This window comes from Spea bombifrons, chromosome 3, assembly GCF_027358695.1.
Source record: "Spea bombifrons isolate aSpeBom1 chromosome 3, aSpeBom1.2.pri, whole genome shotgun sequence".
In the NCBI taxonomy this organism is placed as follows: Eukaryota; Metazoa; Chordata; class Amphibia; order Anura; family Pelobatidae; genus Spea; species Spea bombifrons.
The window spans coordinates 47,709-75,305 of NC_071089.1; the positions used below are offsets into that span (position 1 = coordinate 47,709).

General features: G+C 47.6%; 1 protein-coding gene across 3 annotated transcripts; it reads left to right on the top strand.

Annotated features, from left to right (window-relative positions):
* Window positions 1–387: 387 nt before the first annotated feature.
* PEX6 (peroxisomal biogenesis factor 6) lies at window positions 388–27,497 on the top strand. 3 transcript variants are annotated; one of them, XR_008351058.1, is made up of 18 exons: window positions 388–1,314; window positions 6,452–6,603; window positions 8,121–8,204; window positions 9,941–10,043; window positions 10,933–11,069; window positions 16,454–16,565; window positions 18,075–18,283; window positions 19,629–19,824; window positions 20,352–20,428; window positions 21,184–21,307; window positions 23,340–23,545; window positions 23,654–23,715; window positions 23,923–24,031; window positions 24,678–24,794; window positions 25,599–25,676; window positions 26,022–26,161; window positions 26,311–26,559; window positions 27,263–27,497. XR_008351058.1 is itself a non-coding variant. In XM_053459471.1 (17 exons), the coding sequence occupies exons 1-17, from the start codon at window positions 400–402 to the stop codon at window positions 26,469–26,471; spliced, it is 2,982 nt and encodes a 993-aa protein (XP_053315446.1). In that variant the 5' UTR covers window positions 388–399; the 3' UTR covers window positions 26,472–26,593. The 3 variants fall into 3 exon arrangements, 1 of the variants encoding a protein (XP_053315446.1); XR_008351059.1 differs by lacking the exon at window positions 27,263–27,497 and adding an exon at window positions 26,930–27,128; XM_053459471.1 differs by lacking the exon at window positions 27,263–27,497 and having other exon boundaries at window positions 26,311–26,593.
* Window positions 27,498–27,597: the final 100 nt, after the last annotated feature.

Below are 27,597 nucleotides of genomic sequence, written 5' to 3' on the forward strand. Positions count from 1 at the left end.
TACAATAAAGAGAAAAACTTGCTTTATCTATAAATTCCTGCTTTATTTCCACAGTTTTATTTATACACATCATTATTATCATGAATATTTACTTATTTTCATCCGTGATTTCTGTGCCCGACCCCCGGGGGTCTGTCACGTGGATTCAGTGACGGGCTCTGTGGGCTTCCCACGCGTGAGTGGGTCGTTTAATGTAGCAGGTGCCTCCAGATTGCAGCTCGTTGGCTGAGAGTGTTGCCGCCACATCACTCTCAGCCAGAGTGGCCTGGACTCCCGACCGGAAGCCTCTAGTCGGACGTTATCGGAGGACAAGATGCGATGCCCTAAGCAAAGATGGCGGCTGGCGGCTTCCGATCAGCTTGGGCTTCCGGATCGTGCGTGTCAGAAACAGCTGCCCCCATGGTTTCCATGCCTGCAGAGTCTGGGGGCCCCGTCTTGTTTGTACGGACCCGGGGTCCCCTTACCCCCCGGCGGCTCCTTCTCAGCTCCCCTCCGCTATTGGACTGGGTGCTTCTCGGGGTCCGGGACTTTAGGGCCCCCTTGCCCCAGGGACCACTGCTGATCCAGAGAGGACAGCCTCTGCCCGAGGCTGGGGAAGGTGCCCTGGTACTGGATACTAGGCCGGCCCTGCAAGGCCTCCTAGGGCCACACACACGCCTCAGTGTTACTGAACTGGAGGGAAGGGGGTATCAGAGAGGGGAGGGCAGATTTGAGGGGGCAGAGAAACCCAGTGAGTGTGTGGGCGGCCAGGCCCATGATGATGAGGAGGCAGACACTGTGTACATGTGGGGGCAGTTAGGGTGTGTTCCCAGTGGGGGGCCCTATTTATGCTCTACTCTCCTGTCCCCGGTCGTCTCCAGTTTTGCTAGAGATGTGGGGCCTGTGCTGCTCCGTGTGGCCCCTGTGGATGCAGAGTCCTTGGTAAGGACAGGGAGACTGCAGGAGGTTGGGGGTCCCGTGGACCGTGGGTCTTCTGTGTGGGTGAGTAAGAGCCAGTTGCGGGAGCTGGGCCTGTATCACCGTGAGTGGGTGTGGGTGTCGCTGCCGGGACCTTTAGATACTTTGGGGACAACGAGAGAAGCATCTCCTGCTGGCCAATCAGAGCACCTGGGATCGCAAGGTGACAGGAGGCATCTGGCCATGATATTGGCTGCTGAACTGTGGCTGGGACACCCTCAGAAGTACAGCCATCTCCTGAGTATGCCAAGCAACACCTCCTGCGGCAGCCTCACCGGGGACGGGGCTGTCATATCCGCCACGCTTCTTTTCAATCTGACGTTCGGAGCAGGCGCTGTCGGCGAGATCCTTGTAGAGGTGAGAGCCGCTGGCATGGACCGGAATGCTTTCCTTGCACAGGAATGAATCTGTCTGGCGTGTGGTCCCTTCCAGGCTAGAGCTGGGCACTCTGGAGGCAGGATCCCAACCTGGCTGCTGTGTGGGGTCACTGCCAGGCTAGAGCCGGGCACTTTGGGGATAGGATCCCAATCTGGCTGCTGTGTGGGGTCACAGCCAGGCTAGAGCCGGGCACTTTGGGGATAGGATCCCAACCTGGCTGCTGTGTGGGGTCCCTGCCAGGCTAGAGCCGGGCACTTTGGGGATAGGATCCCAACCTGGCTGCTGTGTGGGGTCCCTGCCAGGCTAGAGCCGTGCACTCTGGGGGCAGGATCCCAACGTGGCTGCCGTGTGGTGCTCTGGGTGCCAGGTCTTTGCCACGTTAGGGATGGGCACTCTAGGTATAGCATCCTGACTGGTTGCAGTGTGGTTCTCTAGGTGCAGGGTCAGATACCCCCTTCCCAGTATGTTATCCAACCCCCCCCACCACCATCCAGTCCCCAGTTACAGGATCCCGTAAATCCATGACTCTACTCCTTGGTTTTTTTTGTCCAATCCCCACTCCCCCTATTAAAGCACCCAAATCATCTAGGCCACCCCCCAGCACTACTAACATGTTAATGTAAAAGCGACATTCCTGCTAAATATATATTAAAAATATTCAGTTACGATAATAACTTTTTTAAAACCAGGTGACACCCGACGAGGAGAAATTCCATTCTAAATGTCTTTTTGCTTCCGGTATTAAATCTGAGCAGATTACCGCGTGATAGCCATCAGATGATTTCATGCTTTATGTGTTTAGTTTTAGCCTTTCGGTTTCTTGTCTCTATGAAATTGAGTGACTCGCTCGGGATATACATTAATCCTGACCTCTGCTGTAACGCTTTCTTGTAGTATTAATAAATTGGCCAAACAGTGATGTTTCCACCCAGAGAGTTCTGTTAAATATAAATCCAGTGTACAGATATCGATACAGCGAGGATTTCTGTGTACAAAATAAACTAATTAGCCGAGTCACAGCCATTACTAGGGGTAAAAAAAAGAAGCTACTGATACTATACAAACCAAATCCCCCCCCCCCAAGACATCATGGCAGGGGTCGTCCGGCCAGTGAGCAGGCCCATGTTTTTACTTCATTGTGTTTCGTGTTACGTTGCAGCGCTACGGAATTTGGGGCTATATAAAACAATAATAATAATAATTACTGGTGTCGAGAGACATTCCTCAGTTTATCCCAACTGGGGCAGGACTCCAAACCTGTACAAAGCCCGGGGCTGCAGCCCTTATCCCACGTATGAGGAGGCTGGGCTTGGGATTGTATCGATACCGTCTACGCCTCCGCTTGCCGGCGCTAGCTTTCTGCTCCCGGCTGCACGTTCCGTTGGCGCTTCCCAGATTTTTTTTTATTAAAACGGATAACGAACCATTGAAGAGTCCTTCCTTGGGCTTGTGGTACCTGCTGGAGTTGGTTTAAAGAGTCTGCTTAGTGGTTATGGCTCTGCGTATACTTGGGGTCTGTAGACCTCTGGGCATTAACCTTTGGGCTGGGTCTACTCTCATCGCCCATTCCACTATGATGTGTTAGTTGTGCAGCCACCTATAGTTCATTTTAAAGGAGAACCATGCAGATGTGTTTAAGTCCTAGTATGAAACGCTGGCGCTAAGATGCGCTTTAGAATTGGATGAGAATATCGTAAGGGGGAAATAGAAAATTGCCAAGACATCCAAAGTCCTTGATGTTCTATGCATGTGGAATAAAAGATACTCCATGGTAATACTTATTACCTGCAAGAGAAATCTTCATGCAATAAAAGCGTGGATTTCACTTTCATCTTCTCCAGAGCGTTGTGTTTTCCTTCTTTCTGGTGTCTACTAGATGGATTTGGCTGCGTTAATCATAGAAGGCTCTAAATATGTGCAGTATCAGATGTGCAGCAGACACCCTTAGTGTTTCGGCTTTTGAGGATGCAAGAACGATGCGTAAAACAAGAAAAAGCTCTATTTAGAGGACCTTCTTGAACATACAGCTGGTGACAAGAACTGATGAAGCTGTAAGTTTTAGCCAGTTTTGTAGTGAAACAATGCAAGATTTATTAAGGACGTACAGGGACCATCCAGCAAGAAGAGATGTGGCAAATGAGGCTCGGAGCTTGAGGGGGAGAAGATAGATAGTGAGTAGGGGGAAGGAGAGGGGGTAGAAAGTGATAAATAGGGAGAGGGGGTAGATATTGAGGAAGAGGGTAGTAAGGAAAGGGGATGGAGAGGGGTTAGAAAGTGACAAGGGAAGGAGAGGGGGTAGATAAGTGAGGAAGAGGGTAGTAAGAATATTGAAATAAGTAGAGAGTGTGAATTAATGTGTGGATGTATTGTCTGAATGAGGGAGAGCATGAGTTAATATGTGAATGAGTTGTCTGAATGAGGGAGAGCATGAGTTAATATGTGGATGAGTTGTCTGAATGAGGGAGAGCATGAGTTAATATGTGGATGAGTTGTCTGAATGAAAGTGTGAATTAGTGAGTGACTGTAAAAGTGTTTGTGTGTTTTGTAGATGTATAATTGTGGAAGGGCAAAGATGGCACAAGCAGGATGTTTGAGCCTTGGGGACCAAGATGGCACAGGCCGGGTGTATATGGGACAAAGATGGCAAATCTTATGTATGTTATCTGGGTGCTGGTCAGGTTCTATGTGGGCAGTGTGGATGTCAGGGGCTGACTTTGGGGTGTGCAACCTGTGATCTATGCCTGTAATTTAGGGGGTTTTAAATATACCTTTTAATGTCGTGTTTTTATGTGAATTCCAATTGATCTATACCTGCAAAGCTTGGTTTTTGTGTTATTCTGTAGATATCTGCTAAGCCATGATTTCATACATTATTTATGTATACCTGCAAGTACAGGGGTTTTGTCATATTCAGTTGATTAATAGCAGCAATGCTGTTTCCATGTATGTATTTGATCTATACCTGTAATGCTACGTTTCATATATTATTATTGTATACCTGCAAATACAGGATTTGTATTTCTGATTGTTGATTTGATATACCTTCAGTGCTCAGATAACAAGTGAATTTCAATTGATCTATCCACGCAAAGCTGGGTTTGTGTGTTAATGTGTTGATCTATACCTGCTATCGGCAGCAGGGTCTAATATTTATATATATATGGGCAGCCGGGGCTAATAAATGGGTTTTAGATATTTGGACTGGGGCGCAATTTCAGTGCTTGCCATAGGTGCTATTTTGAGTAGATACACCTCTGCCTCTAGGTTCTAAGTATTATCTGAAATGCTTTGAAACCTATACTTTAACCCCCAATGTAGATTCCTGGTCTTGTACAAGATCAAGAAAATGTTTGATGCTCAAATAAAAGAAGGCTTTGATCCAGCAGTTGCCAATACGTCTTAATATTTTACCAAAATACCCAGACAAATCCCCCCCCCCCATGGGAGGGTCGGATCTTGAGTCTCCTTTGCTGGCCTTCTTTGAAGAGAGGAAGGGGCCAGAAGGCTCAAAAATAAATCATCTTAACCCCAGGACCTGATGGTACGAGGGGAAAAGGAAGTGCAGGAAAACCGCCAGTGAGGTATATATATTTTACCAAAGCCTTAGGAAAAGTACGCCTAGTGATTGATCTTCAGTTTGTCAGCATCTTCATGGGGTCTACCTTCACGAGTTTGGTCCTACCACATCTGGTGAGACTGTTTAGTGTGTTTGAAAAAGGATATTTACCAAGTGCCTGTTGGGTGTCGCAGGTTTTTTTGAGAAACTCTGGAATGATTGTACCTTTAGCTTCAGCATCAGTTGCTTATTTGTTAAAACGATCAGGTAAAGCTTAGTGGGCTTATCCCTTCTATGCATAACCATTCTTTAAAGCCTCTGCTTCCCTATGCTTCTGGAAAAGCTCACCATAATCTCCGAAGAAGAGGTTTAGCTTTAGTCATCTTGAAACTGCATAGGCAGGTGAGGCTACATGTAGCATGACGGAGCAGTGTTTTCAAGTTAAAGCTCAAAATTGGGACTGTCAGGTCCAAGCCGGACACAATTATTCTAGGGGCATTTCTGCCCGCCATACATTTTATGGAGCCATTCTTGCTCTTCGCTATATTCTGTCCTCAGCTCCAAGGACTTTTATAAAGATGTTGAGGGTTGTGGTGGCATCTGTAACAGATCAGGGAATGATTATTGTTCCCTGCCTTGATAACTTACTGGTTTCTTCAGCAGCTGTCATTGAGTGGAGTTGTTGGTTGTAAACACACTGGAAATCAAGCCTAGTGTTTAATTTGTGACTCAAAAAGGTGTTTCTTCCTTAAGACAAGATGCCAGCCTGGCCTTCATGTTTCCACCCTTTACGATGATTTTGTATGTGCTTCATAAGATCAAGCAAGGTCTTCCCTCTGCCTTTATCCTAGAGCCTAGTATAGTATATTAACAGATATAGGAAAGGCTGAACTTGATGGACGCATGTTTTTTTTCAGCCTATATGACTATGTAGTATGTTAAGGTCCGGATTCTCAGTCCAGGAGTTGACTGCCTGGTTAATGAAAGAGAGCTCGTAACTACTTAAGGCTGCTTCCATTTGATAGAATGGTGTTTTGAGAGAAGTGTATCTGGTTGTAGTGTTCCCCTTCAGGATGGATTTGTAAAAGAACTATGTCAGCCGCTACTAAAGTTCAAGTTGTTGCACAAAGAGATGTTTTAGGATCAGAATTTAGAGGGTGAGTCTCTCATAATTAGGTTCTTCGTCCAACTCCATCCTCGCTCGCGGCTTGGGGGTTCCTCCCTGGTTTGACTTAGCCAAGGCTCCTTTTGAACACGTATGTGTTTCCCTATGTCTATTAACTATTAAGACTGCTTTTTTAATTGACATTACATCTGCTAGAAGGTTTAGTGAGATCCATGCAATCTTGGTTTGAATTTCTGCCCTAGGGTAGGTGGCGCTGTCTCCTCTGAGCATTACTGTGGAATGTGTATATACTGGTGTGGATATTAATGGGATACTTTTTGTTAATTACGTTTCTCCGCACCTCTTCTGTGTCATCTCACTGCCATTATTGCCTGTGTACCGGTTTCTTTTCTTTGTATGAGTGCCACTTATCTCCGTTTTCCTTATTTTTTCAGAGGTTTAGTAATGAGGCGTCGGCGGGCAGTTCTTCTTCTCTGGCCATGCCACCGTTTGCAAAAGAGCTTTATGTAGAGATTGTGAGATCTCCATTGTATAACATCGATGGGAAGTATGATGAGGCTTTGCACCAGCACTTCCAGACTCCCAGGTCAGTGGAGTCAATCCATTCCACTATCATCTCTTTGATATGCTTCTCTGTGTTTATAGAATGTATCACTTCATTTCTGGGTTCTTCTCTTTATGCCGAGTTGTGAGATTCTGTATTGTAAATATTTTCCAGCTCTTGCTCCAAATAGGTAAATAGCAAAATATATGAAATTAAATCTAGTGCTTTTGCTAGCATAGTGAAATAGACAATACATTAAACAAAGAATTAAGCATAAGAGAAGAGGGTATATAAAAAGTCCAGGTGTTCAGCAACACAAAGAAAAAGGTCAGCACCAAGAGTGCTTCTGGGAGCATAAAAAAAGACTGTTCAATATAAGAGTTCCCAGAGGGTCTGTCCCTGCAGGTTGAGCCCAGCTCACCAATCACTATGTGATCAGTAATCTTCTTTTTAAATTCAAATAAAATGTTTAATCTAAAAATATATATAAATATATATTATTTTTATGAGTAGATGCTTCTGTCTTCCTAAAAACCCTGGGGTGTCCAGTTTTAAAAAATACATGTGAGCGGAAATTGGCCTTCTTCAAAGATGTCCCAAATAGGAAATAGACCCAGGATGGGTAGATTTCAAAATCCCAAATTAAAAATTGTGCACCTGGTAAATGTGGGACAACCCAACAAACCTATGCATGGGTGGTATCGCTGTACTCAGAAGATGTTACATAGTCGGGTGGAAAAAACACATGCGTCCATCAAGTTCATCCTTTCCCGTATCTGTTTCTTGCTGCTGAACATCTTTGGAAATGACATATACCAGGAGCTGTAAGTCCTTACTTATAGTACCGTGGGGGGGGGGGTGTACAAAAGAAACTGCTACCACAAACTTTGACAAACCCTAGTAGTAGAATTTGTGAATGAAAAGAGTTAAAATACCTGCGTTTGAAATATTCTGGAGTGTCTAGGTGTGATGTTTCTCAATTGGAATGGAATCCATGAAGCCATAGATTGATATTGATATGGATTGACGGTCATATAGATGTTTCTATTATCCGTGTAAACCACTGCCGGAGGTAACCAGCATGCGCGAAAAGCTGCAGCTTCCCGCATCCTCAAACCACACACCAACTATGGCCGACACTCGCGACAAGCCACGAGCGGCAAGTGCTACAAGAAACTGAAAATGCTGCTATCGTGAAGCACTACGTTGCCAACTATCCAGAAACAGAGGGGGAGTTGGTCACATAACAGCACAGGAAACAAAAGGTTAAACAAAAATTACAACCAGGAAGCAGACTAAGAAAAAGAATAAATCCCAACGCCAGAAGTAGCACAAAGAAAGTACATTTTACTCCAGAAAATCAGCATGTGATCCGGCTTTCCATCCGCCGTACAAACTGAAAAGAATCGGATCAGAGTTCAGTATACATCTTGTCTGAGTGGAACATCCGCTTTAATCTCGCCATTTCCTTGCAGATGTAATGAGGTTATACACGGCGTCTGTCTCTACCACAGTGTAGTTCTGTTGGCGCGTCTTTAACAGCTTTTTCCTCCCCGCAGGGTGGTGCAAGTCGGGGATATTCTGTGCATCTCTACTCTATCCCATGCTGAATTCTCACCGAACCATCCAAAGATTGGGGTCAGGTAGGCGGCTTCACCTTCCCAGCATCCCTCTCCTCCCCTTCCATCCTCACTGCCTGCACTAAAGGTATATGGGGGGCCACGAGTACCCATCGCTGAGAAAGACTCCTCCAATAAAGGAGCTTCCCATCGACGTCGTACCTTCTTTCCAGCCCGGTCCTGTCCCCGGTGCCACCGGTGTCTACCCTTTTGCCTCCCTCCTTGTTCCATTTACCCTGCTGATAGTGATTGCCGATGCCTGCCATTATGTTAATCCTGATTAACAGGGCCGGACTGGCTCACTGGGATACCGGAAAATTTCCTGGTGGGCCGGGCGGCCGACAGTTCACTGAGTGACTGCGAGCGGGACTGAAAGCCGCCTCCATCAGCCGCCGGCACCTGATGAAATTAAAGTCTTAAAAGGGGACGGACGAAGTGCTGAGCCACGGCCATTGGGCCACGCGGTGCATGCACACCGGCCACTTTCATTTTGATAACCGCCGGCCTCCACCCGCTGCCCCCACAAGACACCAGGGAGTCAGAAGCAGTGGTATGTCCGGGGGGCATATGCGGGGCATAAGGCTTTTCTGGAGGCAGAGTGCCCCATGATATGCCTTTTAACCCCCTATATGCCTATAGGGGGTTAAAAGGCATATCATGGGGCAGAGTGGCATATAGGGGGTATAAGGCATTTCAGGGAGGCAGAGTGGAATATAGGGGGGTATAAGGCATATCAGGGAGGCAGAGTGGCATATAGGTGGTTAAAAGGCATATCATGGGGCAGAGTGGCATATAGGTGGTTAAAAGGCATATCATGGGGCAGAGTGGCATATAGGGGGTATAAGGCATATCAGGGAAGCAGAGTGGCATTTAGGGGGTATAAGGCATTTCTAGAGGCAGAGTGGCATATAGGGGTTATAAGGCATTTTTGGGGGCAGATGTGCAAATAAAAGGAAATAAAAACAAAAAAAAAATCTCAATTGCAGCTTAAATATGAAAAAAAAATAGTTTACATGAATTAATAAAGAAATTAAAGTTTCTTATAAGAATATGGTGAAGAATAATGTGATCGCTGTTTTGTTCCACTGAATAAAATGGATCTTTTTCATCTAAAAATGTTTGCGGTAGAAAATGTTTTGATTCCATTCTGTGTAATGTATTTTTTTTTATTAGGGCCTTTTAACGCTTTTGCTTTCTGGCATTTTAATACAAATAATGTGATAAAAAGAATGTTTTATAGTTATTTGTACGGTAAATAGTGTGACTCGGGTGTGTATAAGGGGTGCGTGTGGGTATAAGAGCGCGACCGCAAGATAAACTATATGGGGCCGCTCTCCAAATGTTTCCATTTGCTTTTCATTCCCAGTCCGGCCCTGCTGGTCAATCCCGACGAAGCTTACTTCACCTCCGACACCCTGTTTATGGGGCTTAACCCCTAGGAGGCTGTTATTAGCTAAATAGTTTTAAAAAAAGTTGATGCCACCTCTGCTGGTACAGCAGGCAAGGCATCCGGTTATCATCCTTCACAAAGGTATCTCCCTAAAATCTGGATCTTCAACTAAAGCTGCCGGAAGGCCTTAAATATTCCAAAAGTCCAGGTTGTCTTAAATATTCTCTGCTTTACAACCCCTTGTTCTTAGTTATGTGATGAGTGTCAGCTCTTCTGGGTAGGACAGGGAGCTCTATTGAGGCTCAGCCTCCTTTTACTTTGGTGTCCCAGAGAATGGTGTTACATGTGAAAATTCTGTCCTTTTACTCAGGTGTCCTGACCTTTACTTCAAGGTGCACAGGATAGAGGGAGCTGCTGGGGCCGAGCCGCGCATGGGTTTCATCGCAGATTCCATCCACACCAGTCTCTACCAGGTAACAAGCTTGGGGCAGGTGCTGTGTGTGCAGCCGGGGATACCCCGGGGCAGGTGCTGTGTGTGCAGCCGGGGATACCCCGGCGCAGGTGCTGTGTGTGCAGCCGGTGATACCCCGGGGCAGGGGCTGTGTGTGCAGCCGGGGATACCCCGGGCAGGGGCTGTGTGTGCAGCCGGGGATATCCCGGGGCAGGTGCTGTGTGTGCAGGTGGGGATACAAGAGACTGTCACTATACTCGCGCTGTACAGCTAGTGATACCCCGGGGCAGGGGCTGTGTGTGCAGCCGGTGATACCCCGGGGCAGGTGCTGTGTGTGCAGCCCTGCTTTTAAACATATTTAATGTGTGCATTAAGTGAGAGAGAGGAAAATTACAGCTAAACAGCAACACTGAAAAATGTGAAAACAGCCTTTGTCCCAAAGTGTTCTACAAAGTGTACTGCGAGTGTTATAAAGGAGTCCGTGTTTTATGAATCTCACTGCAGTCATTGAATAACGTTTACTGTATGAATATATATGTGGCTACTATTTTAATAACCGCTATTGATTGACCATGTGCTCTGCACTTTGTGTTAGAGGCCAATTTAAGGCCTTGAATATAGAAAGGCCCTTTGGATTTCTGCATCAGAACACTTAACCATTTCACTGGCATACAGTTGGTTGTCTGTCATGCCTTCCTTTTTGCAGTCATTAAGGGGTTAATCTGATACGTGGAATAAAACACGTTTGTGTAATATCCGCTTAACAATGTCCTGCTAAGCATCCGTTACCAGCTGCCCTGCTCACAAACCGACTGCCGCAGGGACGAAGACCCATGACAGGGACCCCCTTGGCGGTGTGTCTGGGGGTTAGCGCATTGACTGGGCTCGCCGGCTCTTTGTTTTTTTTTTAGGAAGGAAGCGCTCACAGCTTTGTCCCGTCCTTTCCTTCCCGTGATGGTCACGTGTTCTGGAGCAGCGTGTCCCCGGCAGGTCTCTCGCAGGCCGTGGATGAGATGTGTCGTGTTCTGCAGCCTCATCTCCAGGATGCGTGAGTATTATATATGAGGGTCCCTTGTAGTCTAAGGTGGTTGCCTGTAGGCACCTTTCAACGCTCAGAGCTTTCCTACTGTCACCGGTCCCAAGAAGAGGGAGTTGTTACATTTTCGATGCCCATCCTTAACAGAGTAAGATGTGACGTCTCGTAAGATTTCAAGACCTCGGGTGTCCCTTCTATCCGGGATTTAGAAGCAGGGCCCTGGCATCAAACTTTACAAGGATGACCTTCCTGGACAACATGTCCACTCCCAAGGTTCCTTTAGCGGACCGGGTGTGGAAAGTCTCCTCTACAGAAATTTCCTCTTCTCAAACACCTGTCCAGAAACCCTCTTTCCAGAACCTTCTGGATCTTGACCTGGACCAGCCCCTGTAATGATTTGAGACGCATACGTCAAGGCAGCTGCTTGTGTCACGTTTGATTAAATTTCCTCTTTGTGTGCATGTTACACGGCATGCGAGTCCTAGTATTGGTGTCACGCAATCATGGCTCCCATCCCCAGCAAAAAGGCAAACATGCTCTGCATGTAATGACGGGGCTGACTGGAAGGGGTATCAATGGGCGAGAGATCCACGATCTTGGATCACTTTCCTGTCAATAGCTGTGAGGGGGAAGCTCAGTGGGGTCACAGGCTCTGAATGGGAGTATGAGTTCTGCCTCATGAGAGGAGTAAGGGGTGGCTGATATTTGTGATCTATATGTTTGAGTAGCATGTGAGTTTCAGTGTATGTTGATGTGGCTGAGAGTAGAATGTGTGCGTGTGTGTTGGTGTGGCTGAGAGTAGAATGTGTGCGTGTGTGGTGATGTGGCTGAGAGTAGAATGTGTGCGTGTGCGTTGGTGTGGCTGAGAGTAGAATGTGTGCGTGTGCGTTGGTGTGGCTGAGAGTAGAATGTGTGCGTTGGTGTGGCTGAGAGTAGAATGTGTGTGTTGGTGTGGCTGAGAGTAGAATGTGTGCGTGTGTGTTGGTGTGGCTGAGAGTAGAATGTGTGCGTTGGTGTGGGTGAGAGTAGAATGTGTGAGTGTGTGTTGGTGTGGCTGAGAGTAGAATGTGTGGCTGAGAGTAGAATGTGTGCGTGTGTGTTGATGTGGCTGAGAGTAGAATGTGTGCGTGTGTTGGTGTGGCTGAGAGTAGAATGTGTGCGTTGGTGTGGCTGAGAGTAGAATGTGTGTGCTGGTGTGGCTGAGAGTAGAATGTGTGTGTTGGTGTGACTGAGAGTAGAATGTGTGCGTGTGCGTTGGTGTGGCTGAGAGTAGAATGTGTGCGTGTGCGTTGGTGTGGCTGAGAGTAGAATGTGTGCGTTGGTGTGGCTGAGAGTAGAATGTGTGTGTTGGTGTGGCTGAGAGTAGAATGTGTGTGTTGGTGTGGCTGAGAGTAGAATGTGTGCGTGTGTGTTGGTGTGGGTGAGAGTAGAATGTGTGAGTGTGTGTTGGTGTGGCTGAGAGTAGAATGTGTGGCTGAGAGTAGAATGTGTGCGTGTGTGTTGATGTGGCTGAGAGTAGAATGTGTGCGTGTGTTGGTGTGGCTGAGAGTAGAATGTGTGCGTTGGTGTGGCTGAGAGTAGAATGTGTGTGTTGGTGTGGCTGAGAGTAGAATGTGTGTGTTGGTGTGGCTGAGAGTAGAATGTGTGCGTTGGTGTGGCTGAGAGTAGAATGCGTGCGTTGGTGTGGCTGAGAGTAGAATGTCTGCGTGTGTGTTGATGTGGCTGGGAGTAGAATGTGTGCGTGTGTGTTGGTGTGGCTGAGAGTAGAATGTGTGCGTTGGTGTGGCTGAGAGTAGAATGTGTGCGTTGGTGTGGCTGAGAGTAGAATGTGTGCGTTGGTGTGGCTGAGAGTAGAATGTGTGCGTTGGTGTGGCTGAGAGTAGAATGTGTGCGTTGGTGTGGCTGAGAGTAGAATGTGTGTGTTGGTGTGGCTGAGAGTAGAATGCGTGCGTTGGTGTGGCTGAGAGTAGAATGTGCGTTGGTGTGGCTGAGAGTAGAATGTGTGTGTTGGTGCGGCTGAGAGTAGAATGTGTGCGTTGGTGTGGCTGAGAGTAGAATGCGTGCGTTGGTGTGGCTGAGAGTAGAATGTGTGCGTGTGGTTTGATGTGGCTGAGAGTAGAATGTGTGTGTTGGTGTGGCTGAGAGTAGAATGTGTGTGTTGGTGTGGCTGAGAGTAGAATGTGTGTGTTGGTGTGGCTGAGAGTAGAATGTGTGCGTTGGTGTGGCTGAGAGTAGAATGCGTGCGTTGGTGTGGCTGAGAGTAGAATGTGTGCGTGTGTGTTGATGTGGCTGGGAGTAGAATGTGTGCGTGTGTGTTGGTGTGGCTGAGAGTAGAATGTGTGCGTTGGTGTGGCTGAGAGTAGAATGTGTGCGTTGGTGTGGCTGAGAGTAGAATGTGTGCGTTGATGTGGCTGAGAGTAGAATGTGTGCGTTGGTGTGGCTGAGAGTAGAATGTGTGCGTTGGTGTGGCTGAGAGTAGAATGTGTGTGTTGGTGTGACTGAGAGTAGAATGTGTGCGTTGGTGTGGCTGAGAGTAGAATACGTGCGTTGGTGTGGCTGAGAGTAGAATGTGTGCGTTGGTGTGGCTGAGAGTAGAATGTGTGCGTTGATGTGGCTGAGAGTAGAATGTGTGCGTTGGTGTGGCTGAGAGTAGAATGTGTGTGTTGGTGTGACTGAGAGTAGAATGTGTGCGTTGGTGTGGCTGAGAGTAGAATGCGTGCGTTGGTGTGGCTGAGAGTAGAATGTGTGTGTTGGTGTGACTGAGAGTAGAATGTGTGCGTTGGTGTGACTGAGAGTAGAATGCGTGCGTTGGTGTGGCTGAGAGTAGAATGTGTGCGTGTGTGTTGGTGTGGCTGAGAGTAGAATGTGTGCGTTGGTGTGGCTGAGAGTAGAATGTGTGCGTTGGTGTGGCTGAGAGTAGAATGTGTGTGTTGGTGTGGCTGAGAGTAGAATGTGTGCGTGTGTGTTGGTGTGGCTGAGAGTAGAATGTGTGCGTTGGTGTGGGTGAGAGTAGAATGTGTGAGTGTGTGTTGGTGTGGCTGAGAGTAGAATGTGTGGCTGAGAGTAGAATGTGTGCGTGTGTGTTGATGTGGCTGAGAGTAGAATGTGTGCGTGTGTTGGTGTGGCTGAGAGTAGAATGTGTGCGTTGGTGTGGCTGAGAGTAGAATGTGTGTGCTGGTGTGGCTGAGAGTAGAATGTGTGTGTTGGTGTGACTGAGAGTAGAATGTGTGCGTGTGCGTTGGTGTGGCTGAGAGTAGAATGTGTGCGTGTGCGTTGGTGTGGCTGAGAGTAGAATGTGTGCGTTGGTGTGGCTGAGAGTAGAATGTGTGTGTTGGTGTGGCTGAGAGTAGAATGTGTGTGTTGGTGTGGCTGAGAGTAGAATGTGTGCGTGTGTGTTGGTGTGGGTGAGAGTAGAATGTGTGAGTGTGTGTTGGTGTGGCTGAGAGTAGAATGTGTGGCTGAGAGTAGAATGTGTGCGTGTGTGTTGATGTGGCTGAGAGTAGAATGTGTGCGTGTGTTGGTGTGGCTGAGAGTAGAATGTGTGCGTTGGTGTGGCTGAGAGTAGAATGTGTGTGTTGGTGTGGCTGAGAGTAGAATGTGTGTGTTGGTGTGGCTGAGAGTAGAATGTGTGCGTTGGTGTGGCTGAGAGTAGAATGCGTGCGTTGGTGTGGCTGAGAGTAGAATGTCTGCGTGTGTGTTGATGTGGCTGGGAGTAGAATGTGTGCGTGTGTGTTGGTGTGGCTGAGAGTAGAATGTGTGCGTTGGTGTGGCTGAGAGTAGAATGTGTGCGTTGGTGTGGCTGAGAGTAGAATGTGTGCGTTGGTGTGGCTGAGAGTAGAATGTGTGCGTTGGTGTGGCTGAGAGTAGAATGTGTGCGTTGGTGTGGCTGAGAGTAGAATGTGTGTGTTGGTGTGGCTGAGAGTAGAATGCGTGCGTTGGTGTGGCTGAGAGTAGAATGTGCGTTGGTGTGGCTGAGAGTAGAATGTGTGTGTTGGTGCGGCTGAGAGTAGAATGTGTGCGTTGGTGTGGCTGAGAGTAGAATGCGTGCGTTGGTGTGGCTGAGAGTAGAATGTGTGCGTGTGGTTTGATGTGGCTGAGAGTAGAATGTGTGTGTTGGTGTGGCTGAGAGTAGAATGTGTGTGTTGGTGTGGCTGAGAGTAGAATGTGTGTGTTGGTGTGGCTGAGAGTAGAATGTGTGCGTTGGTGTGGCTGAGAGTAGAATGCGTGCGTTGGTGTGGCTGAGAGTAGAATGTGTGCGTGTGTGTTGATGTGGCTGGGAGTAGAATGTGTGCGTGTGTGTTGGTGTGGCTGAGAGTAGAATGTGTGCGTTGGTGTGGCTGAGAGTAGAATGTGTGCGTTGGTGTGGCTGAGAGTAGAATGTGTGCGTTGATGTGGCTGAGAGTAGAATGTGTGCGTTGGTGTGGCTGAGAGTAGAATGTGTGCGTTGGTGTGGCTGAGAGTAGAATGTGTGTGTTGGTGTGACTGAGAGTAGAATGTGTGCGTTGGTGTGGCTGAGAGTAGAATACGTGCGTTGGTGTGGCTGAGAGTAGAATGTGTGCGTTGGTGTGGCTGAGAGTAGAATGTGTGCGTTGATGTGGCTGAGAGTAGAATGTGTGCGTTGGTGTGGCTGAGAGTAGAATGTGTGTGTTGGTGTGACTGAGAGTAGAATGTGTGCGTTGGTGTGGCTGAGAGTAGAATGCGTGCGTTGGTGTGGCTGAGAGTAGAATGTGTGTGTTGGTGTGACTGAGAGTAGAATGTGTGCGTTGGTGTGACTGAGAGTAGAATGCGTGCGTTGGTGTGGCTGAGAGTAGAATGCGTGCGTTGGTGTGGCTGAGAGTAGAATGTGTGAGTGTGTGTTGGTGTGGCTGAGAGTAGAATGTGTGCGTTGGTGTGGCTGAGAGTAGAATGTGTGCGTTGGTGTGACTGAGAGTAGAATGTGTGCGTTGGTGTGGCTGAGAGTAGAATGTGTGCTTGTGTGTTGGTGTGGCTGAGAGTAGAATGTGTGCGTGTGTGTTGGTGTGGCCGAGAGTAGAATGTGTGCATGTGTGTTGGTGTGGCTGAGAGTAGAATGTGTGCGTGTGTGTTGGTGTGGCTGAGAGTAGAATGTGTGCGTGTGTGTTGGTGTGGCTGAGAGTAGAATGTGTGTGTTGGTGTGGCTGAGAGTAGAATGTGTGGCTGAGAGTAGAATGTGTGAGTGTGTGGGTGTGGCTGTGAAGGGTATGTGTTTTGTGTCACCTCCATAAAGATCTTGAATTTCTGGCCCTGACATATTGTGTCTCATGTGGCTCAGGTATTCCCAGCACTGGCCACTTTGGAGTGTTTTTTTTTTTTTATACATAGGCCTGAAGAGTTGACAGTGTTTATATAGTGGCTGCTATCGTTTTTTTTTGTTGCAGAGGTGACGTTCTGCCAGCACGCGGCAGGGTCCTGTTCTGTGGTCCGAGTGGCAGCGGAAAAGTGACCGTGATGAAAGCTGTGTGCAGCCGGCTTAACCTGCATCTCTATCAGGTCAGACGTTATCCACAAACCTCTCTCGGTATACAGCCACAAACCCCCTTTACTAAAAGAGCTTTGTCTGTACATACAGAACCGATGTGGGTCTCCTCTCCAAGAAGAGACCTTTATTTGTGTCTTTAGCTGAGTTCAGTGGGGCATCTCGTGCTCTCTCGACAAGAAGCTGTCAGCCATTGTATGCTATTTCTGATCGTGTGAATATCAGAGGCAGATATTATTATGCTTTCTGTACTTCTCCCTCCTCAACATCAAAAAATCATAGAAAATCAATATCTTATACCAAAATGGAAGGAAATGGCAATATTTCGACAAGTTTATGATGACTAAGAAGTTCTCAATGAGAAACCCTTCTGCAGGTGAATGGAGGAACACCAGACTAGAACAGGGAAATAATCAAAACATCGCAGTAAGAATGTTCTGTAAGAACCGAAAAGCGGGAACTAAGAACCTTTGTCTGACCCCTGACATTGTCTAATGTGTTTGGGCAGTAATTTCAGGCGGGTAATTATATGATGTTCACGGACGCCACTCTTTATAAAGTTTGACATCACAACCTTGCTCTGGCGTCTTGGTTTTCAGGCCTTCCCGACTGTTTGGTTCAGCGTCCGTCTTCCTTTTCTGGAAGGAACAGGCTTCTTGGTGATCTTTGGAGGCCTTTGTGACTTTGGATAGACTTTGATTGTGCTCTGCTTGCCCTGACCCTTTGGTTGGTGTTTTTGAATCCAGGTTAAGTTTGCCTGTTAGCTTCTGGTGTTAGAGTGAAGCAGCAGATGTCCTGGAACACTAATGTCACTGTAATGGCGGAGCAGAGCTGGAACCCAATGCACATGAGGCAGCAATGACCACCTCTATCAGAACTCCACCACCTTAACCAATGTAGAGAAGTTGCCTTTCCCAAAGTTCAGGCAGCTTCAGGATTTCGATGATTCCAAAAGTCCATCACCCCTTCCCTTACGGCCACAGATGCCAGTGTTAGAAGCATTAAATAAAGTGACTGAGAGCGGACGAGAAGCACCTTCTGTCAGCAAACGAGTTCAGATCCCAAAATAAGATAAATCCAACTCACGCAGTTTAACACAAATGCTGCTAGCCGCTTAGCTTCGGGTTATCTGAGCAACGTCGGGAAAGCTTGTGTCGGCTTAGCCATTGCCCACGATCAAGAGTACACTGCAGTCAATAAGTGGACACGATTAATAACTTTTAAAACAGAACGGGGTGTTGAGAGCAACTGGATTCTAATTGGACAGTAGGCCAAAGTTCATGGCGCTATATGCAAGTTAGCTCATACGGTCTGTGTGCAGATATGAACGATGTTAGCATACGTGTGACTATTCTGCGGTCCAGGACCGAAGAGCAGCAACAGCCAAAGATACGAGAGGAAAGAGCCGCAGGAAAGGAACTCCCATCAGTGACACACGGTGACCGATTGCGTCTTTCATGAAGTGTGAAGGCGTGTCTTGCTGTTCTATCCGTGTCATTAAATGCCCGCTGTCTACTTGTTAGGTGGAGTGTGCCGGTCTGCGCAAAGAGAGCAGCTCCGGCAGCGTGTCCCGACTCCACGCGATGTTCTCCCGCGCCGCTGATCTCCGCCCGTGTGTCCTGCTGCTCAGCCACGTCGAGATGCTGGGGAAGGAGAGAGATGGCTCCAGTGAAGACAGCAGGACTGTTTCTGCCTTCCGTAGTCTGCTCCTAGAGGACAAAGAGCCACACGGGTAACGCCACGTCTCTAACAACCCTCATTACCGCCAGACTTTAAGGGCTTTTATGTGATTTACTTTCCGTTTTTAGCTCTTTTTATCTCATTTAATGCCTAGAAACTCCCTTTCTGCGGACCCGGAGCCGCCATTGTTGTCAGTTATGTGATATTGTGGGTGACTTTCCCGGTCCGAACACCACACCGAGCTGATGCTTTATGGCAACAATAATAATGTCCATTCCTCCATAGACTTTCATTAATGTGTCCAATGGGTGATTAAGACCGAGGCATTCTATTGCTTACCACAGGCAGTATGATAAAAATAGTGAATAAGGGGTAACGACAAATGAGAAGGATTTGGGAATTGTTATAGACGACAAGCTAAGCCTCAATGTGCAGTGTCAGTCAGCAGCCGCTAAGGCCAGTAAGGTATTGTCGTGTATAAAAAGGGGCATCAATTCGCGGGATAAAAATATAATTTTGCCTCTGTATAAATCAATGGTAAGGCTGCACCTTGAATATGCTGTGCAATTTTGGGCACCTGTTCTAAAGCAGGATATTATAGCACTAGAAAGGGTGCAGAGGCAGCTACAAAATTAATAAAATGAATGGAGCGCTATAGTTATGAAGAAAGGTTAACTAATTTAAATCTGTTTAGAAAAACGGCGCCTCAGAGGGGATATGATAGCGTTATATAAATATATTCGGGGGGCCGATATACATTATATAAATATATTTGGGGAGGATATACATTATATGAATATATGCGGGGCCGATATACATTATAGAAATATATTTGTGGCCGATATACATTATATAAATATATGCGGGGCTGATATACATTATAGAAATATATGCGGGGCCGATATACATTATAGAAATATACGCGGGGCCGATATACATTATAGAAATATACGCGGGGCCGATATACATTATTTGAATATACGCGGGGCCGATATACGTTATAGAAATATATGCGGGGCCGATATACATTATAGAAATATATGCGGGGCCGATATACATTATAGAAATATACGTGGGCCGTTATTTCCCTGGTTAGTGCAAAATTGGAAAAGAGCCAAACTGGGGTTTTTTGCCTTCTTTTGGATCAACAGCAACAAATGAACGGATATAGGAAAGGCTGAACTGGATGGACTTTCTTTTTTCAGCCTATATAACTATGTAACTATATAACTATGAGTCAGGAGCCCCTGAATAAAAAAATATAATAATAATAATAAAGAAAATTAAACATTGGTCTTTTCCTGGACTTTGTATTAACTGGGGTGAGGGGTGCTTTGAGGCTCAGTCTCCCCTCCTGCTCCTGAATTGACCTTCCTGATCTGCCCTCTGTCCTGCAGGTTTCTGCCCCTTCTGATAGTTGCCACGTCCTCCTGCCCGGGTGATATTCCTGCGGATGTGCGGTCCTGTTTTGTCCATGAGGTTTTTCTGGATTCCCCCTCAGAAGACCAACGCGGTTCAATGCTGACCGCGCTCACCACTCCTCTGCCGCTCAGCCGGGACGTCAGCATTAGCCAACTGGCTCGCAGGACTGCAGTAAGTGACTGATATGTCGGGGGACACGCAGATACAGATCGTGCAGTGGGGGTAATATTGGGGGACACGCAGATACAGATCGTGCGGTGGGGGTGATATTGGGGGACACGCGGATACAGATCGTGCGGTGGGGGTGATATCAGGGGACACGCGGATACAGATCGTGCGGTGGGGGTGATATCGGGGGACACGCGGATACAGATCGTGCGGTGGGGGTGATATCGGGGGACACACGGATACAGATCGTGCGGTGGGGGTGATATCGGGGGACACGCGGATACAGATCGTGCGGTGTGGGTGATATCGGGGGACATGCGGATACAGATCGTGCGGTGTGGGTGATATCGGGGGACACGTGGATACAGATCGTGCGGTGGGGGTGATATTGGTGGATACAGATTGTGCGGTGGGGGTGATATTGGGGGACACGTGGATACAGATTGTGCGGTGGGGGGTGATATCGGCGGACACGCGGATACAGACTGGCGGTGTACTCGTGTGTAATGTTTCTTTCCTCCGTGTATCAGGGTTTTGTGCTGGGCGACCTCTGTGCTCTGCTTTCAAATGCCAGCCGGATCGCGTGTGCCAGGATCGGACACTCATGGTGAGAACTTTGCTGTATTTTCTGCTTTTTTTTCTCTTACTCCAGCTTCCAGCGGCCTGTCTGGGTTCGCCCCCCCAGCCAACTGTCTCCGTTCGCCCCCCCAGCCAGTGTCAACGCTCTGTCTCCCATCTTAACCCGCTCCCAACCTGTCTCGGCTCACTCTGTTCCACGGTCTGGTCTCCTCTTCTCCTTCATCTCATGTTGCTCCTTGTCTGTGTCTTGGCTCACTCCTTACCTGAGGCAGGTCTCACGGGAGCCTGTCTCCGCAGCGCTCTCACGGGAGCCTGTCTCCGCAGCGCTCTCACGGGAGCCTGTCTCCGCAGCGCTCTCACGGGAGCCTGTCTCCGCAGCGCTCTCACGGGAGCCTGTCTCCGCAGCGCTCTCACGGGAGCCTGTCTCCGCAGCGCTCTCACGGGAGCCTGTCTCCGCAGCGCTCTCACGGGAGCCTGTCTCCGCAGCGCTCTCACGGGAGCCTGTCTCCGCAGCGCTCTCACGGGAGCCTGTCTCCGCAGCGCTCTCACGGGAGCCTGTCTCCGCAGCGCTCTCACGGGAGCCTGTCTCCGCAGCGCTCTCACGGGAGCCTGTCTCCGCAGCGCTCTCACGGGAGCCTCTCTCCGCAGCGCTCTCACGGGAGCCTCTCTCCGCAGCGCTCTCACGGGAGCCTCTCTCCGCAGCGCTCTCACGGGAGCCTCTCTCCGCAGCGCTCTCACGGGAGCCTCTCTCCGCAGCGCTCTCACGGGAGCCTCTCTCCGCAGCGCTCTCACTGAGGAGGATGAAGAGGGTCTTCTGGCTGCCGGTTTTCCAGTGACTTCCCAGGATTTTGAAGAAGCGCTTGCACAGCTGCAGGACTCTCATTCTCAGGCAGTCGGGGCACCCAAGGTTTGCTTTTACGTTCTGGGTTTATAGTTCTCCAGGTCACGTGTCATCCGAATCCCCCGCGTTGACCCCTTCCTGTTTCGTGATTTCCCACCGCGTTGACCTGTTAGGGATATTAATGAGACAAAATCGGTAAAACCAGTATTTTATCACACGCAAAATAACGACGCTACCAAATATTGTAGTACCACATCCACAATATTAATACAAAGAGATACCCTATATTTTATCTCCGATCCTCAATTCTTTCAGATCGCCGAAAATTATAATTCAAATCAGATATATATCACCACGATAATCAATCAAAAATATTATTTATTGTGCATACAATTTATAAAATTTATATATGAGCCACACAGTGCATAATATAAAACAGAAAGTTCTTAAAACATGTCAAAAGTGAATCAATTCAAATACAGTATATTATCGAAAGTTATCAATATTAATTAATACTTTATGAGTCTAACACACAATTAATTTCCATCCCACTCAGCAACCAAAATAATAATAAGCCGGGCAGTAATAAAAAGATCACTAACTCTATCTATTAGTTCTACTAATATAACAAATTAAAAATAATTTAATAATGTCTAAGAGTATTTAATGAAATTCCTAATAGATGCAAATAATGTCAAACTTCATCTACAGGTAAAAATACCTTTTCATTATTGTTATTATCACGGGTTATAAGCTGCAGTCTCACAAGCCGTCATATACAATAATGCAATATACTACTTCCCAGAAACAGGGAATTCTATACGAAGAAGACAAAATTCACCTCTATTTAGAATAATAAAACAATTATAATTACCACCACTTGTTGCTGTTGTCCAACTGGTCCTTGTAGAAATTAATCCAGGTTCAGTGGAAAGAAATATAACTTTCTAAAAGTTATAGAGGTTAGAACTCAAAGTAATTCTAAGAGTGAGATTATGGTGCCAGGATCTTAAGGGTCTGTCTGTTTCAGGGTGCGTTTCTCAGGTCCGTTTTTAAGGTGAGTCTCTTCTAAATTATTAAAGACCTAAGCTTTTAAAGACAGGGCTTATTATCATAGCCTCCACCTATTGGCTGGAATTATCCAATCATAACGGTGGGTTTTACCCATTATAATTAGGATTTCTACTCATTTTTACACGTTGTAATTTCTTAATTTACCTGCAAGAGACGCTCTGGTCTAAGAAATAACTTAAGACCATTACATATGTGTTAGGAATTTATCCTTGGTCACCTTATGTTGGTTGAAATAATGGTCGAATTCTCCTCAGAAAGAGTTTCCTTTAATTAGATCATGCGCATAATCGAGACAAGGCACACAACACACAAAAGTCGAAGCGTTGTCTAATTACACATTAAGATTACATGGTTTATATAGCATCTTATCTACTTCTAATAGCATGCTTCTTTCTGATTGGTTACTTTTCAAGCAGGTTACACCTCTTTAAGCTGCATAATTAAGAATGGCCTAGACTTGACCCTTTGCACATATATATATAGAACAACATAGAGTAGGCGTGTTGGCGGGAAATCGTCCATATATCATAGACTAGACATTCCCTGCTTTCTTATGTCTTTGTCAGGAATAATATTTACGATAACATAAACATTTTTCTTACACCTTATCTTTAGATGTTACCTCCTAGATAGTAACTCAGGTCTTTGTAGTCACCCATATCTCCAGACGTTACCTCCTAGGTAGTAAATTAGATTTTGGTGGTCTTACGACGTATCCCCCATTCCAATTTACATTCCTAAGGATATGCAGTGTCTACTCCTTAACTTTCTCATGGAAGATAACATTCATAGGATCATATATACTGAGTACTTCTTTGTTCTCAATTATAGAGGGAACAAAGACACACAGAAATAACCGTTATATGATTAAATAAAATAAAATGGCTCTGACTCCATTTTGTGCTCATGTAAATACAGAACATATAGAATACATGTTTTCTAGCATAAAATATCTGACAGACCCCTTCCGGTTTCGTGATTTCCCCCGCCTTGACCCCTTCCTGTTCCGTGTTTGTGTTGTCAGGTCCCCTGCGTGCGCTGGCAGGATGTCGGAGGGCTGCATGATGTCAAACGCCATCTCCTCGATACGGTGCAGCTTCCTCTGGAGCATCCAGAGCTCCTATCTCTGGGTCTCCGGAGGTCGGGGGTTCTACTCTATGGTCCCCCTGGTTCTGGAAAAACCTTGCTGGCCAAAGCTGTGGCCACTGAGTGTGCCATGACCTTCCTAAGGTAAATCTTTTGGGTGAAGATCCAGAGCGGGAGGTGGTGGAAGGGCTTGTTAAGGGGGTAAGTAGACAGGGGAATTTAATTAGAGGTACATCTCTCTCTTTCTTTCAGCGTGAAAGGACCAGAATTAATAAATATGTATGTGGGACAGAGCGAAGAGAATGTCCGAGAAGGTTTGTGTAGCCTTTTTTTTCCCTTTCCCCCTCTCTCCTGTCCTGCATCCCGCTCCCACATACTCAGTCTATTATCTGTGATGTTCCGGGGGGGACTTGTCCTCCCCTCTGGATGTTCCCCGGGGGCCCGTTGTCCCCTTGCAGTGTGTATTGAGGCCGGTATTGCCCCTATTCCTTCTCCATGACGCCTCTTCCCTTGGTCCTCAGTGTTCACTCGCGCTCGTGCAGCTGCTCCTTGCATCGTGTTTTTTGATGAATTGGATTCCTTGGCTCCCAATCGAGGAAAGAGCGGAGACTCGGGTGGAGTGATGGACAGGTGAGTAGAAGATGATATAGGGGCTACAAGCAGCGACATGTTTACCTTTTACACTATCCCGGGCCTGACCTAGGGCAGCAGCCCTAGCTGCCCCTCCTGATTGACATCTTCATGATGTCATATACAGTGCCTTATAGGGTACAGCGCCTTCTGATGCAATCTCTGGGGGCCGTGCTGAGCCCAGAGCTTCTATACTGTAAACGGGTCGGTTAAAAGATTCCATTTCAGTGCTCACTGATTTCACTATTTCTGTTTCCAACTGATTCCATGTGCACCTGGAGAACACGTCTGGACTTCACATGCTCTCCATGTGCACCTGGAGAACACGTCTGGAGGACACGTCTGGACTTCTCGTGCTCCATTATCTGAATGATTCTTTTGCATCTCGGTTTATATTGTTTGTTTGGGCTGAATTATCTTTTCTTTTTTATGGCGCCACTAAAGACCCCAACCTTCCCCCAACTCCAAGAGCAGGGGTAGTGGCCCCGGGGCAACCTTCTGCCTGCAGTGCCAGCCGGTTAACACGCTGAAGTATTTTCGCTTTCTTTCCCTCCATGGCACTGGAAGGAGATGAGGTGGTCTTTGGTCATATATAAATCTGTTACATATGTATTACATACATTTCTTACGTGTGTGTCCGTTCCAGGGTGGTCTCCCAGTTGCTGGCCGAGCTGGATGGTCTTCACTCCTCGAATGACGTCTTTGTGATCGGAGCTACAAACCGCCCCGACCTGCTGGATTCCGCTTTACTGCGACCAGGGAGGTAAACAGCGTCTTCTAACCTGCCCCACCTCCGCCTTTTGGTGGGCTCACTGGGGGGCTTTAATGATATTCGATAACCTTAACATTGTAATGTCTGATGTTCAGGCAAAGGTGGCAAACGAATGTCAGGTTAGGAGCTCCCTGAGTGTTTTGCTAGAGTGCTCATGGGTCGCCGCATAACGGCCAAGGGTCTGGGTCCGGTCCCTGCTGAAGAGGACACAGATCTTTCTAAACATGGGACTGTTCCACGGTGCTAGAAGAGAGGCACGTTTTGGATGTTTGCCCCTCTTTGACACGGATGTGTTTGTTCTCTCTGGTAGTGATACCGGTTGCGGTGGCAGTACGGTATCTGCCCCGCATTGACACGGATGTGTTTCTTCTCTCTGGTAGTGATACCGGTGGCGGTGGCAGTACAGTATCTCCCCCGCATAGACACGGATGTGTTCTCTTGGGTAGTGATACCGGTGGCGGTGACAGTACGGTATCTGCCCCGCATTGACACGGATGTGTTTGTTCTCTCTGGTAGTGATACCGGTTGCAGTGGCAGTACAGTATCTGCCCCGCATTGACACGGATGTGTTTCTTCTCTCTGGTAGTGATACCGGTGGCGGTGGCAGTACAGTATCTGTCCCGCATTGACACGGATGTGTTTGTTCTCTCTGGTAGTGATACCGGTGGTGGTGGTGGCAGTACAGTATCTGCCCCGCATTGACACGGATGTGTTTCTGCTCTCTGGTAGTGATACCGGTGGTGGTGGCAGTACAGTATCTGCCCCGCATTGACACGGATGTGTTTTCTCTGCCAGGTTTGACAAGCTGCTTTACGTTGGGGTTAATGAAGATCGTGAGTCCCAGCTGAGAGTCTTGTCTGCAATAACACGCAAGTGAGTATGTGAGCATGTTTGACACGTGTGATTTTTCCATGTTACTGCCTGGCGCGTGTACCGTGCTGCCCCCTGCAGGGCGTGAGATGTATAAACTAACAGTAGGGAGTCACTGCCATTCACGCCGCGTCCTGCGGATATAAAATATAAAACCTTTTACCGCCGTATGATGTGAGTGGATGCATCATTTGCTTTATCCTAGGTATGGATAGTTTAGGTTAATCAGCGGTGACCAGAGTCTGCTGTACTCTGTAATAATTATCTATAAATATCTATTTCTATATATAGGATCACGGCTCCTGGATTTTATACATCGCGTGATAAGCTCTAGTGGTTTTTTGACAGGTTCTCCCTGGAGCCGGCGATGGATCTCTCTCAGGTGATCGCGCGCTGTCCTGCGGCGCTGTCCGGTGCTGATCTCTATGCGCTTTGTGCCGATGCTATGATGAGAGCTGTTAAGGAGAAGATTGAACATCTGGAGCGGGGTGAGTGCTGAGGGCATAACCAGGGCTCTATTCACTAAGTCAAGAATTTGCAGGAGAGCTGAATGTCTTCTCTCCCCAACCGCACCGTGACCCCAGGAGCTTTATATTTGGGAGTTCTCTTCACTCGTCCTGTGGTTGTGTCTTTACAGGGCAGGAAGTCCCAGCTGAAGATCTTGTAATCGGCATGGAGCATTTTGTGCAGGCTGCAGAGTGTCTCCGTCCATCAGTGTCAGCCCGTGAGCTGCAGCGTTATGAGAGCATCCGGAGGCAGTTCTCTGCCCCTCCACATCCCGTGAGACACGGAGACTGAGACGGAGGAACTAAACTCTGTGCCAGCACTGACCTAGGGGTGACATGGCAGGTATACAGAAATCAGATCTATAGGGGTGACATGGCAGGTATACAGAAAGCAGATCTATAGGGGTGACATGGCAGGTATACAGAAAGCAGATCTATAGGGGTGACATGGCAGGTATACAGAAAGCAGATCTATAGAGGTGACATGGCAGGTATACAGAAATCAGATCTATAGAGGTAACATGGCAAGTAGACGGGGATCAGATCTCTAGGGGTAACATGGCAAGTAGACAGGGATCAGATCTCTAGGGGTAACATGGCATCTATACGGAGATCAGATCTCTAGGGGTAACATGGCAGCTATACAGAAATCCGATCTATAGGGGTGACATGGCAGGTAGACGGGGATCGGATCTATAGGGGTAACATGGCAAGTAGATGGGGATCAGATCTCTAGGGGTAACATGGCAGGTAGATGGGGATCGGATCTATAGGGGTGACATGGCAGGTAGATGGGGATCAGATCTCTAGGGGTAACATGGCAGGTAGATGGGGATCAGATCTATAGGGTTAACATGGCAGGTAGACGGGGATCAGATCTCTAGGGGTAACATGGCAGGTAGATGGGGATCAGATCTCTAGGGGTAACATGGCAGGTAGACGGGGATCAGATCTCTAGGGGTAACATGGCAGGTAGACGGGGATCAGATCTCTCGGGGTAACATGGCAGGTAGACGGGGATCAGATCTCTCGGGGTAACATGGCAGGTAGATGGGGATCAGATCTCTAGGGTTAACATGGCAGGTAGACGGGGATCAGATCTATAGGGTTAACATGGCAGGTAGATGGGGATCAGATCTCTAGGGGTAACATGGCAGGTAGATGGGGATCGGATCTATAGGGGTGACATGGCAGGTAGATGGGGATCAGATCTCTAGGGGTAACATGGCAGGTAGATGGGGATCAGATCTCTAGGGGTAACATGGCAGGTAGACGGGGATCAGATCTCTAGGGGTAACATGGCAGGTAGACGGGGATCAGATCTCTCGGGGTAACATGGCAGGTAGACGGGGATCAGATCTCTAGGGTTAACATGGCAGGTAGACGGGGATCAGATCTATAGGGTTAACATGGCAGGT